At 35.3% G+C, this 14274-nt stretch overlaps 1 protein-coding gene across 1 annotated transcript in view; it reads right to left on the bottom strand.

Moving 5' to 3' along the window:
• LOC108978929 (protein scabrous) overlaps nt 1-14274 on the bottom strand; it is a 90117-nt gene that overhangs the window by 56959 nt on the left and 18884 nt on the right. Inside the window, exon 2 of the mRNA XM_018949448.1 lies at nt 8346-8793. Coding sequence (XP_018804993.1) covers nt 8346-8793 — 448 coding nt within the window. The remainder of the gene's footprint in view (nt 1-8345; nt 8794-14274) is intronic.

Raw genomic sequence — 14274 nt, 5'->3', positions numbered from 1 at the left:
AAATTACCCGCAGGCACAGAGCGCATGTTGTGTTTTAAAATTTCATTAAATGTGTGAAGTATGCAGCAAAGCAAATTATCAAACTTTTCCACATAAACTTTGCTAAAATTATCCCTGAAGAATTTCTTAATATGATTATAAATGCATGCTGCGCTGATTGAGCGCAGGTGTGTGTAAGCAGCTGCTGGTTGACGTTTAAATCAATAAATTAGTATATAATAGAATTTTATATGGCGTTTTACTAATTATTTTAGTGTATCTGCGCCCAACTGTAGGCAATTTTCTTTAAAAAGCAAACTTCAGCTTCTATTAGAACCCTGATAGTTTTAAAACATTTTTGTTGAACGAAAAATTTTATATTTTGTTTTTTGGAAATAAAAGGATTAGGGTTTGTCGAAATATCTGCAATTTCCAAATAATGTTTATCGATAAATTTTGAAAGTTTTAACTTTTCATGTTTTGACCCCAATTACTTACATGGGGATGACATTTTTGATATTATTTAATTTTTTAAGCTTTCGAACGAGTGGAAACTTTATCATTTTTGATTTAATTTTTTACAATTTTTTTATATTTTTAATTTTATTACAGTTTTTTACACAGTTTTTAATACAGTTTGCTAGTATGATGTATATCTAGTACGATGGTATATCGAGTTCTAAAAATTGCAATTATTCATAATATTTCTTCTTCTTCATGATTGAAGAAAACAGTTTTGTATAAATTCCATGATTTGCTACTCTCAAAGGTCACGGGACGCGAAAGTTTATTTATTAATAAAAACACTTTCATGAAATTTTTCTCAAAAAATTTCTAAAAAAATTTTCAAAAAATTTCATTAAAAAATATTTTTTCTAACTGGATTTTAATTGATATTTGTGACATATGCATTATTTGATAAATGTTAAAAACTGCTAGGAAAAAACTAAAGAAAAGATTATGTTGCTTTACCATAATTACCAAAAAAGCCCGCCTTATGAAATATCTAAAATTTAAGGCTTTTCAAATTTGGGAATTATATTATAATTAAATTATATTGGAAAGATTTTAAGTGCGCCATAGTCAACCAAAAAGGTTTTCAAATTTGATATCATAACCTTATATTGCATATGCACTGAAATTTTTCAACAATTCTCGTTTCAAAAAGCAAATCGGAAAACTATGTATTAATTTGACCAACGAAATTATTTTGTGGTATGTGTTAAAAATGCAAATAAAACTCACAACTCGAAATTAAAAAATCACGTTTTTATTTTAAGTACTACGTACTTGTACAAATTTAATGAGACATTGGCAAAGTTTTTGTCAAACTTTTAAAATTAGTATAATTAAATGAAGTCTCATTGTTTCAGCAGCTTAAATGCGCAATTTAAATGTGTAAATTCAAACGAGTTGGCCTTTTCTAACTGTTGAATGCAGCACAGTTCTTTGTTTGAATTTACATGCCACATTTTCTTCCACAGCCATATTTTAATAAATTACGAAGTCGTACATGGCGTATGAGTAATGTTGGAAAATATGCAAATTCATATGGAATATAAGTACGCGTGCATGGACATATTTCATGGTGTTAGCACTTATATTTAGTTTTCGAGGGGCGTGCTATTTGAGCGCACGTATGGCACATACATAGAGAGGTTTTCATTATTTTTCGATGCGTATTTTATTTATCATTTATTTAATATAAATATATTATAATAAAATTACAATTGCTTGTAATTGCTTTATTGATAGCTAAATATGCTAAAGAGCTAAACATTTTTATAACATTTCTCTTAAAGTAAGTCATATTTTTCAATCATATTAAACTATTTGCAAATTGGGTTGGGATTAAAGTTAACTGATATAAAGAGTAGGATTATTAATCTACATATGAGTATGTATATATAATGAAAGTGGTGACAACAACCGATGATCTTCATATATATGCATTCCTTACGATATATCATTTGTGGAAGTATTTGCTTTACTATAGATAGCATTTTATAACAATATTTTCTATATACTATCACGACATTGAAATTATCAATTGTATTTTTCTCATATGACATTCTTTTTGTAGAGATTTTTCTATTATCTCATTTATTCAGATCTGTTGAAAAAGAATTTCATGCGAGCAAAATATAATTTGATTTGCTATTGCTCATATCTGCCTACTATGCAAAAAAAAGTTTTTAATTAAACAAGATACTATAAATCTAGATATTTTAAATATTCCCTTTGACAATATTTGTATGTACATTTTCCACATCGCGACTTGCATAAGATATAACTAATAAATTCATTGGCTTTGTACTCAAAATATTTCTTTCGAATTAATTTATGAAGTGAAATTTAATTCAGACGACTCATTTGAATTGTTTGGGGCAACAATTGGTTGGCTAAATAAAACAAGCAAAATGTTAGCTGCAACAAAGCTACAATACTCTTCAAAGGTGCTTTTCTGGATTGATCTAAGCAACATGTTCGATCGATTGTATCGTTGTTTAATTATGTAATATTTCGTGAAGATATATTATCAAATAAAATACTTTTCTCTCCACCAGCAACCAATTGAACCACAAAGATTACAAATCATTGCACACAATAAAATATATACTTACATATATTATATTGTATTATACATACATTTATATATATATGTACACTATATATATGTATTCACAAACCATTTTTGTTATTCAAATTCACTTTTTATAAAAAAAAAACAAACAGAGTAAGTTTCAGTTGCGTCGGATCAAGAATTTCAAGAAATACTCATCAATTATTTACGCTTATATACGAGTATGTGTGTATGTGTGAGCATTTTCGTAAACATTATAATTCTTCAAACTGAAGTGGAATATAATGATTGCATTTCGCTTTGAACTGGAAATTCACAACCAATAAAACCGAGTTCGTGATACTGAAAATAAAATCAACAATTGAAAATTAAACTCGTATTTCTGAGAAAACTTGAAAACACCACAAATAATCTGGCAAATGAAAAGCATCAGCACTGATTGCTAAGAAATAAATACGCCACTGACGTGTTGCTCAACTGGCCAGGTCAGCAGCCATAAAGTGGAATTAAATAATTTATAAAACCACTTAGCAATCATCAGAGTATACTTCGGCTAACGAGCGAATGTGGCTTAAAAGTGTGGAGTGACAGCGGTGAATGGCAAGTACAGTTGTACAAGTGAAAACGACAAATTGTTGTATTGAAAAAGTTATATATATTGTTTATATATTTATGTGCTAATGTTCATATGAGCAAGTAAACAGTAAAGTCATCACTTGTGCACGGCAAATGCGTTCAATAATGGAGCTGATGCAACTTTAATTTTAAATTAGAAATAAAGCGATTCCAACTAAGCACAAAACGGTAGATACTGTTGGATATCCGGACTAACATAATCACACTATCATTTTGTTGGCATTCTACCTTTTCCCTACTATTTTGCGAATTTCGGTTTTCTCGAAAACACATCAACCCAGTTTTTGTTAGTAACTTCCTTATGACTAAAGGGTTTGAGTGAAGGGTGGGTAATAAATAACGGTGAGTATATCAAACTCAAAGCGGTGTTTGTACCGCCAACAAAAGTGTACTGAACAATATCAACAATATTTTCTTAGAAGCAGTTGTTATAACACGAGTCTTTTTCGTGCATAAAGATTGTAGAACCTTTCATTCTTCAAAGCATCAAAACAAGCCGTAAGGAAAAGCGCCGTTGAACATTTACAAAGTCCTTAATATCAAACTTTGTATAATCTTTTACGCGGTATTTGTAATTCGGATTTTTCAGGAAACAAAATGGTGAAACCTACTTGTAAAAGTTGGGGAGAAGAAGATATGGATGTATACTGATTTTAGCAGGAAGTAGAGCAAAGTGGGTATGCAACAAGATATAAGGAAACCCGAAAAAGATGACATATTCGGTCGATTTCGAAGCAGAGATGTGCTGTTCTCCACTTTATTGAAGAGCTGCAAGCGAAGAACGTGAAAACCAAACAACAAGTTCGCAAACAAATATCGGATTAAATATTTTTAAGAAATACGAATGACTCTCTTAAGAAAAATATACACTAAAACGAGGCAAGGATTCCGGATGACAGTTCCACATCTCTTAATTAACATGCAAATGGAGTAAGCGTAGGGCACTAAATATGCAACATGGGAAGCTAAAGTGAAAAGTAAGTTTGCACTTGACTCATAAGTATCACTATAAACGAGCTTCACTTTTTTTTAATTTTTATTTCTTAATCAAATCTAGCTCGTTAGGTTCTCAATGTTAAAAAAAGTAGTCTTTAGACCTACCCGTCGATTTCCATCTGCTGTTGCACAACTGTTGACGCTCAACAGCGCTCAATATTTGATCGTCAAACCGACTGACGTATTGACTGACTGTCCAAAGCATTGATGACTTTCGTAACGAACGAGTGTTGGCAACTAAGTAGTGCCCATCAAATTCTATTGTTATTACTAATGATTTCTTTATTGCCATCGAATGTAAGAGCGCTGCAAGAATGTAGTCGAAGTGTTGCAGTAAACAACAAGTTAACAGCACAAAGAGGCAGCCGGAGAAAATGGAACCAACAGTGCGAATAAGCAAACAAAAAGCAAAAAACAAACTACAGCAACTGAGGAAAAAAAAATTGAACAATGGATGAATAAAGGAGAAATAAAAGAGTTAAAGCACAACGTACATTCTGTGGCAGCGGAGTGAAAGGGGTAAAGGTTTGAAATTTCGAAATGCGAAAGGTAGCAAGAGGTGAGTGCTTTACTTGACACACTGAATTTGGTATACATTATTACCATCCGCAGCTTATTGAGTAGTATATAATTCTCTGTAGAAAAATACTATTACATTGAAACTCGGCAGCGCTCGTATACTCACCATTCAAGCGATTTAACGGCATACCTTAAAGCGGAGTTACGACGTGCACGTTGGCAAATTGCAGAAAAGAACCTGTGAATGATACAATGTTGGCGTGAGAGTCGATCGTCGGCTGAAGTGCTGGCAATCGTTGAGAAGTGCTTAAAGTGAGTTAACGGGAAGTTAATTGAAAACTCAGCAACAGCCGTTGTAAGCAACACAACAGTGAGTTGCACGCGTTCACTTTCATTGGCTCGGGTGATGCACTTCAGCGGCAGGCAATTGTTGAAGTGCTGAGATCGGTATGGCGCACGAAGTTAAGTGGCAGGTATGCAATGGAAATAAGAGCTGAATGAGGCGGCTTTGGATGTGCTTGCCTTACTTGTGCTTTGCTGCAAGGGTTTGCTACTTTGCAGTTCAATAACCGCATGGCTTATTATGTATGGATGACGCTATGCAATGTATGTATATATTTATGGTCAGTGCGACGAGTTGAGTCGATTTAGATATGTCCGTATGTCTTTCTGTTCATATGTCTACACGTTTTTGAGTTATTGATATGAAATTTTCCACATGTGATTTTGTTCTCCAGAATTTTTTTTTTTTCAGCTGCCTTACAAACAGAAAGATCGGAAACAAGTGCTTTTATGGAATTTTTGGAATTTGTGAAGGGTATTTTTCATACTCTCTGCTCTAGTCAAGATAAATCTGAAAATGAGTAACTACAAGCAATCAAATATTTAGTCAGCAAACAAGTAAAGCGCTTGGCTTTTCTGGACACCAGTTGAAGAACTAAGATCATATGGCTTATATTGAAATTCAGTGGATTTAAACGCAAGTCTCTACATCATCTGTTGTATTTCCCAGTTTGTGGCCCAGCCCAATTCATGAGTATGCGACGACTTTGGTGGTCAGGTTGCTTCAGTTCTTGCGTTAATTTGATCTTGTAAGGATGTAGGCCAAGATATTTTCGCAAAATTAGCCTCAACGATGTCGCAGAGATGTCCAATGCTTGAGAACGACGTGTGAGCGAGTGATTTGGATCTTTCTCAATTGATATATTAGCGACAGCGATATTGTCGACACTACGAGCACTCCTTTGTCTCGCTGGCACGGAAACATTTTGTGCTGTGTTTGTGGATTGGAATCTTTCCACTGGACGCTCAATTGTTGATCACACAGGACGGTTATGACGACCATAAATTGTACGTAGCGCTCTTAAATTTGAGTCTGCAATCCAAACAATAATACTTAGGAGGATGAGAGCCATAACATTTGCACCATAGCTTTACTCTGAGCTCTTCTTCAATAAAAATTGAAACTATTTACTAAAATTAATTATTTTATTGCTCACAATAGTGTTTTCAACGCTTAAACAGCCTCCAGAGTGCTTTAAACTAAGAAGGGACATAAGTCCACATACACATGCATACAAACTTAAGTGTACACACAAGTAATTTGGCACTTATTCGCAAGCTTACGAGCATTTATATGAAACCAAAATGTGCTTTAGGGAATTGACCAAAGTTGCTGATGTAATTTGAAGGCTTGCCAGCGGAGAATTCAAGCTTACGCATAATGCATATGATTATAGAGCTTCATAGCAAATAGAAGACAATGAGTATATGGTACTATTAAGCTAGAAAATAAGCTAATGCTTAATACTTAATATCTTTATTAAATGTATACTTTATTTAAATTATTGTGTCTTAACGCACGATAAATTGTGTCTAAATTCAAGTCTGAATGTATGTTTATATACAGTTTTTATATAATCGCAAGCATGTGGACATTTTTAGCACAAACCAGCCGTATACAAAATTGCAGCGAAGCAGCCCTAATTTAGCTTACAGCTAACAATTCCCCCATGTGCCGCTAAGTGCTACATTTTTCGGTTAGTTGAGCAGCGCCTGTGTGTAGGCTAAACGTGTGAATTAGTAAGCAGACAGCGCCATTAGAAGCACTCACCTACACACATTGAGTCGCATAGTTGCGTGTAATGATGAGTGGGACTACAGAGGCAAGAACTGTATATGACATTGCATTGGCCCATAAAGCACTTGGCGGCATTAAATTGATTGGCAGATTGCTGAGTTTTCACATGTAATCCAATGTCGGGCAGCGCTGCTCGGTTTTGGCGAGTCATGCCAATAAGCGCGTGAATGCAATTTAGTGGACTATTTGCGTGACTGGCGCTTTGGGGGTGTCACTTAATGGTTATTATAGAAATATTGATAGATTAGAACATTGATTAGGGCACGTCAGGTTCTGTGCAGGTGCTTGTGTGTGTGTACATCAGATGCGACTATTTACATGTGTTTTCGAGCAAATTTTCGGCCAAATGAGGGATAAAGTATCTCTTATATAAAACGACGACAGCTCGATAGACGAAGTGTAAGAGGATATATTTGATGAGAAATTAAATTCACATATTTTATTTGAGTAAGAGCTTTCTTAAAAACACCACTTTTAACTTATATCAGGCAACTTAGGTATGGTTGCATAGGGTTTTCTGTTGACTGTGTTCTGCCAAACGCAGATACATAATATTCAAAATCAGATATTTCTATTCAATTGTCTAAGATTAGTTGCTGGTTGTCCTGCATACTTCACATTTACGAATACAGTGGTCTAGCGGCCATTAATTTATTATTCACATATAATAGAACGTCATAATAGGAGTAGGTTTGGAGAAATCGAACTGAAATTTTGCACACGTTCTTTCCTCCTCAAGGGGCTGCTTATTTGTCGTAACCACGTATATCGGCGCTTCACAGCATATACATAGCTGTCATACAAACTGATCGATCAAAATCAAGTACTTGTATGGAAAAGTTTTTTACTTTACAAGTTATACATCCTCACCAACCTTGGTTTCTTTTTGAAGAAATTTTTTTTATATCGGATCACTTTAGCATTGAGACGTCTTACAAACTGAAGGAACAAACTCACTTATATGAAAAACTTTTTTATTTGACAAGATATCTTCTAGAAATTTGGCTCAAATTAAAAGCGCAAAATCGGGTTTTTGTATGGAAACTTTTTTTCGGTTACCATTTTTCTACACAATATATTTAAAAATTCTATAAATTATATTATGGTTCACAAATATTGGAAGGAATAAGTTGTAAGAGTTATTGGCCTATTTTTCTGCTGATCCAATGATCTTCTATTAAAAATTTGTTAACCCATAAGCTCGTTTAGTTTATTATCATGAACCCATGTGAACTTCTAAATCTCAGAGAACACTAAAAATCCATAAAAAAATAAAAAAAATATTTTGCCTCATTAAACATTTTCCACAAAAAATATGTGATTGCACAACAATGCTTTGCTTATTCGCAATGAAGTGCAAACACTTACCAGCTTATGTGCAGCCAGCTTAATTCTCAAAAATAACAATGGCAATTTGGCAGTTAATACATTTTTGAATAAAATATAAGCACTTTTCACATTATAAAAATCATTTGCATGCAACACACTCACCTCGTTATTCTCCGAATCGACTTCGCTCGACTGCACTGTTTGCTGTAGTTGCTGTTGCGTTTGCGGCTCCTCCAACGCCAATGCCGGCTTCGCTGGCATGCCCTTGACGACCGTCGGCGACGTCGTGGCGCGCAAGAGCAAACGTTTATAGTCTTCCTCCTGCTGTAGCGCTTCTTCGCGCAGCTCCTGCACGAATACCTCGCTCTGCTGCTGCCGCTCCCGCAGCGCGGCCACCTCCAATTTCAGCTGGGTGAAGTCGTTGCGCACCGTCGCCATGTCCTCGTAGCTCTGCGTGCGATGGCTAATGCTTTTGCTGGCTTCGCTGGCGAGCCCCTGCAGTTCGACGAGTTGTTTGCGTATCTCGGCGATCGATTGCTGTAGCCACTCGACGGTGAGGCGCTCCTTGTTGCCGCCGAGGTGACCGTCACGCAAGGCGGCGACTTCGCGGCTGCAAGGCAAGAGCAGAAGCAGAGAAGTTAGTTAGTTTTTGCAAAAGGAAATCACGAAGGAAATGTTGATGTGGAAAAGTGTAATGGAAGAGCGTAAAAAATGTAAATGGGATATTTGAAAGTCGTCTGTTTACACTTTATAATGGCATTTTTCACCGCTGCCCCACTGCCGCGGTGCGTTGTTTGTCTTTGGCGTTTGCTTTGCTTTGTTTGCGTTAATCTTTTTTATTAAAATATCATATTATTTTTCTATTTCGCAGATCGCCGAGTCTTTATGCAAATCAAACACACGTGCAAACATACTGACAGACACAAACAAGCAATAAAGCGCACAAACACTGATATGGGTGGCTTAAACAAACCATGATTTTGTTGGCTCAGCGCTTTTATTGTTGCATGCGGTCAGCAGAAACTGTCGCTAGTCTGCGTATGTGTGTGTTATGTGGGAAAAAGTGCCGTTCTCAGCAAAAAATTACTTGCCCTTAGCCGGCCATCATCAAATTGAGTGTAAAGCCCAGCAGCAGCCTGTGCCGCAGCCAGCATCAGCAGCCGCGCTCTCAGCCAAACCCGACATCTAACCAACAGTTGCAACAATAACAATTACAACAACAATTGCAATCAGTTGGGCCACGCCACACACTCATCTGGCATTCGTTGAAGGGCGTTGTTGTTTACACACTTGAGTGTTTGCTTTGAATTTGCACCCAACCAAATTGGTGGCGTCCACTGGCAAGCAGTGCGCAGAAAGAATGTGCAAACCAAAAACAGCAAAACAAAAACGAGCATAGCTAAGTGGCCAAAGCCTTGACAGACAAGAAGAGCGACAAGCGGGTGGCAGCACAGGTAATTTGCAGAGCCGGTGTCACACTGAATACACATTGGAAATAAATTTTAGTGATTATTGGTTATGTTGCAAGTGGAGCAAAAAATAAAATAAATAAATAAACAAAATTCAGAGTTACAGTTTGTTCCAAGAAATTATAGTAAGTGTATTTTGTACCAATTTGAAAACATATTTCCTGAAATGAGACTCATCGCTGAAGATGATTTTTCGATGAAAGTTCGGATCAGTTTTAAGTTCTTGCTCAGCCCATTTCCTGAACATGTGACGATTCTAGTGGCCAAGTGGCTTCAGTTCCTTTGTTGCTTTTATCTTATAAGGATGTAGGCCAAGATTTTTTGTCAAAATTCGCCACAACGACGTCAAAGTGATGCCCGATGCTTGAGAATGACGTGTGAGAGACTCATTTGGGTCTTTCTCAATTGTTGTGCTAGCGGCAGCAATATTCTCGACACTACGGGCACCTCTTTGTCTCACTGATACGGAAACACTTTGTACCTTGCCAGTGGGTTCAAATTTTTCCACTAGACGTTCAATTGTTGATCTGACAGGACGATTATGATGATCATAAATTGAAGGCTAGTGAGGCTAGTGCCACCGAATTTCGGTACTAAATTTTAAAAATTTAGACTCGTTGTTGGATCGTATATCTTTTCATGATGAATCAGAAGAGCGAGTAAAAATATGGCGTCGTTTGCTGTCCCTATCGGTCTACTTTCGTAGCGTAGCGTATTGAAAACCCAGTTACTGAAGAATTATATGCCTACGAAGAAACACCAATCAGCTTTCAATGTTTATTACTTATAATTAGAAGAAAACAACAACCACCACATTAGTACTATAGAAATATTGAGTCGCCTTGTGTGGGATTGAATAGATTACTAATTGATTTGCCCTAAAATACATTCTGTAAATAAATGTTGTGATATAAATATGGTAATGCAAAATGAAAGAGTCAGCTGACTCTGCACTACTCAACGGTGAGACAACGGCGTCGCATCAGCTGACACATCATGTGGTAGATAACTTCGCTATAAAAGAGGTTTTAATAAAGGACTGTTTTTTTAAAGTATCAGAAGTCATGAAACATTTTTTATTTACAGTATAAAGTATTTAGTATTTTGTGAGTAAATTATTAGTATTTATACACCATAAACTAATTTTTATTGTATAAAATACGATATCTACTTAATTTAAATGAGGTCAGCGTGAGTATAAATTTTCCTAAATACTACTTCCTAGCAGAATCAACACACTGTGCAGACGCTCATTGATTCCATTGTGTCTCCAACTGCTGCGCCAACTTGTATTTGTACTCCCAGCCGAGTGGTATTCAATCTGTCATTTTCATACTGTTTACTCGAGGTAAACTTTACTTTTCATATCTTGCTGTAATGCTCGGAAATGTGTTTTCTATAGCTTTTTCTTGCTCGCTCGCTTGCTTGCCTTCGGTGTGTCCTTGCCCTCTACCCAAGCACACGCGCTCTAGAGTTATGCAAACCATGTGTGTGTGTGTGAGTGTGTGCGTGATTTGTTTACATTGACTTTGGTCACTCATAATTGCTTTTCGGGCTACTCAGCTGTCGCCCAGCTCGTTCTGCTTACCCCACTTCGTGTTTTGGTCGTTTTTGTTTCGTTTGCTTTATGGCAAACGCCGTTATTTTTTGTTAAATTTAGCTTGGACTTAAGTTCGTTATTTATGTATACATTTGCTGGTGATGTTATTGTTGCTATTTTTGTCATAAATCCGCCTGCCTAAAGTTTGTGCGGCGCGTAAAGCAATTTTAAGCTTTCTGCTCTTTTGTGTCAATTTATATTTATGTTTCCACCTTCCTAACTAAGTATTTTTGTTTTTGGTGTATTTGTTTTTTGGCCACTGTGGAAATGTCTTTATAATCGCATTGTGCCACGCCGCCAGCTGAGCGCACAAATATTAAATTTCAGCTTACAACAGAAACAAAAACAAAATCAAACGAGAAAGTAAAAAGTAAACATAGAATAAAAATCACTGTGCCAGTTTGTAATGCAAGTTGCTTTTGCTTAATTTGCTTTCGTAGTGGTGACTATAGTAGTAGTAGTTGTTGTTGTTGTTGTTGTATGGGACAGTGTCACTGTCCTTAGCTCGCCGCAAAGCAATTAAAATTCGATTAAGATAAGTAATTTGTAAAACAATATGACAATGTTGTCCCAGCCAAACAGGCGAACTGGTGGCGCGGTGACTTACAGTCGAGACGAGTAGTAATGGATCTAAGGCACAGTGTGGTGTGGTCAGCAGTCTATAGGTGTAATTTCTCCTGGTGTGGTGCATTCTAAAATGCCAAAGTAATTGGATTTAAATTACAAACTGACATGGAAAATGAATAATGATTTTTAGATGCCTCTCGTTGTCGCAAAATTAGCAAGGCCTGGAAAGTGTGGGATTTTGTGCGCCAGAAAGGTTAAAAAATTAAAATAATATATTCCTAATCATGTAATTAGAATGGGAAATTTAAGTGTGTGTCTATTTAGAATATTTATGATTCGTACTCAATTTTTATTGGTGAGCGCATTAAAGCCAATTTGTGTGTATTTTGTTAATAGTGCGGCCACATCTACATGTAAGTATATGCTATAGTGGTCCAACATCGGTAGTTCCGACAAATGAACTGTATCTTATTTAGAAAAGGACGTGTGCAAAACATTAGATCGATATCTAAACAACTGAAGGACAAGTTATATTCAGACAGACGGATGGGCGGACAGCTCATCATGCTCTGAGACTCTATCGAGTCCCCAAAAAATTTTGTACCCCTGTACACACAAATTATACCCCCTTTAGGGTTCTGTAATCTTATATGTACAATGAATATGTAAATCTAAAATCACGATTGGCACGAGTCCTTAACCTCATCATTGCACGTAGATTTCCTTTGAATGGTATGGCCTAGAAGCCGCCATTATGCAAAAGTTTGTCAGAATGTACACAATTTTTATACACGAAGCAGAACCCGCTCTCACTTAAAATTGTAAAAATTAGCTCTGCTTTGAAAGCTTTAGACACGCCTAATTAATGAAGGCTATATTTTCAAGCTAGCACTCTTCTAGCTCATATTCCCTTGCTATCTATCTCTTAATATCTCTGATCTCTCTTTATAAATATATGGCAGGGTATAGTGTTTATTTGTTTTTCTTTATGAATAATCAATTTTTCAATGGAGAATGTTTTTGCAAATTTAGTACCAAGTTCAAAGTTTCGAAAACTCTCTGCAAGGTTAGATTTCTAGTCCATCTTTTATAGAAGAGTATGCTCCACAGCAACAAAAAAAAAAAAATAAAAAAAAATTAAAAAAGTAAATAAAAAAATGAATAAACGAAATAACAAAATAAATTTTAAGTGAATAAAAATAAAAAGCGCAAAGTTCCAGCGGTGGCGGCAGCAGGTGGCTTAAGCGTCTACACGCAGATAGCATCACAAATGCACGCGTTTTCTACACAAAATTGCTAAAATTTATTTCTACACGCACATATACAATACTTTAAGTACACATGTGTATGCATTTGTGTTTGCCATGAGTGTAGTAACACATTTAGTCGCGGAGCGGAAAATTTACTCGCAAAAAAGCGTTGCTTCTTTTCCTTTATTTAGTAGTTTCGCGTAGAATTAAATGAGTTCAAGATTAGATTAACAACCGACAGACAGGCGGTTAGCCGCTTGCTAGTAGATACATCTGTACAGTCATTACTTTTTTTTTAATGACCGCCAGTATGTTGGTAATTTAATGTGTTCAACTGCTGGCTTTGGCCGGACTTTTTGGCTAACTGGACGGCACATCTAAGCATATGTGCGCGAATATATACAAATGTTATATCCATATACATACATATATGCTTAAAGATTCTGCTTCAGTTGATTATAGCATAAGATTACTGCTAAATATTCTATGTATGTATGCATAGTATATAGTCACTAATATGTGCTGCGTAAAATTTTTGCTTAAAGTGTAGCTTTGTTATAAAATTCCTTGTAAATAAATCGTTTTTGTAATTTTAACTAAGTCAATTTATATTCAATTAAGAATTAATGTACTTAAATAAGTTGTTAATTGACTAAACTAAAATATTAAATTACTAAATTAAGATGTTTCTTGATTATTAGGAAATTAATTGACTCAATTAAGATGTTAGTTGACTAAATTAAATTGTAAGTGACTTAATTAAAATGTTAAACGACTCAAATGAGAAGTTAATTGACTCAATTAATACGTTAAATGTCTCTGCTGAGAAGTTTATTGACTTAGTTTAGCTGTAGAGTGACTATATTATGATGTTAATTGACTAAAATAAGTTGTGACTTACTCATTTAAGATGGTTACTGACTAATTTAAAATTTCAATTAACTCGAGTAAGAAGTTAGTTGAATAAATTTAGACGACAGTTAAATAATTAGGATGTTTATTGACTGAAGATGTTAGTTGAGTAAATAAAATTGCGAATGACTCAATTAAAATGGTTATTGACTATATTGACTGACTAATTTAAGATACTGATTGGCACRAATAATAAGTTATTTATTGATAAAACTGAGAAATTAATTCTCAACTCAATTAAAATGTTAACTGACTCATTAAAGATGTTAATTGACTCGAATAAGATGTTAGTT

The sequence above is a fragment of the Bactrocera latifrons genome, unplaced genomic scaffold (assembly GCF_001853355.1).
Source record: "Bactrocera latifrons isolate USDA-ARS-PBARC rearing strain unplaced genomic scaffold, ASM185335v1 scaffold_13, whole genome shotgun sequence".
NCBI classification, from domain to species: Eukaryota; Metazoa; Arthropoda; class Insecta; order Diptera; family Tephritidae; genus Bactrocera; species Bactrocera latifrons.
The sequence above is the reverse complement of the archived record's forward strand: the minus strand, read 5'-3'. Positions and strand labels throughout refer to the sequence as shown.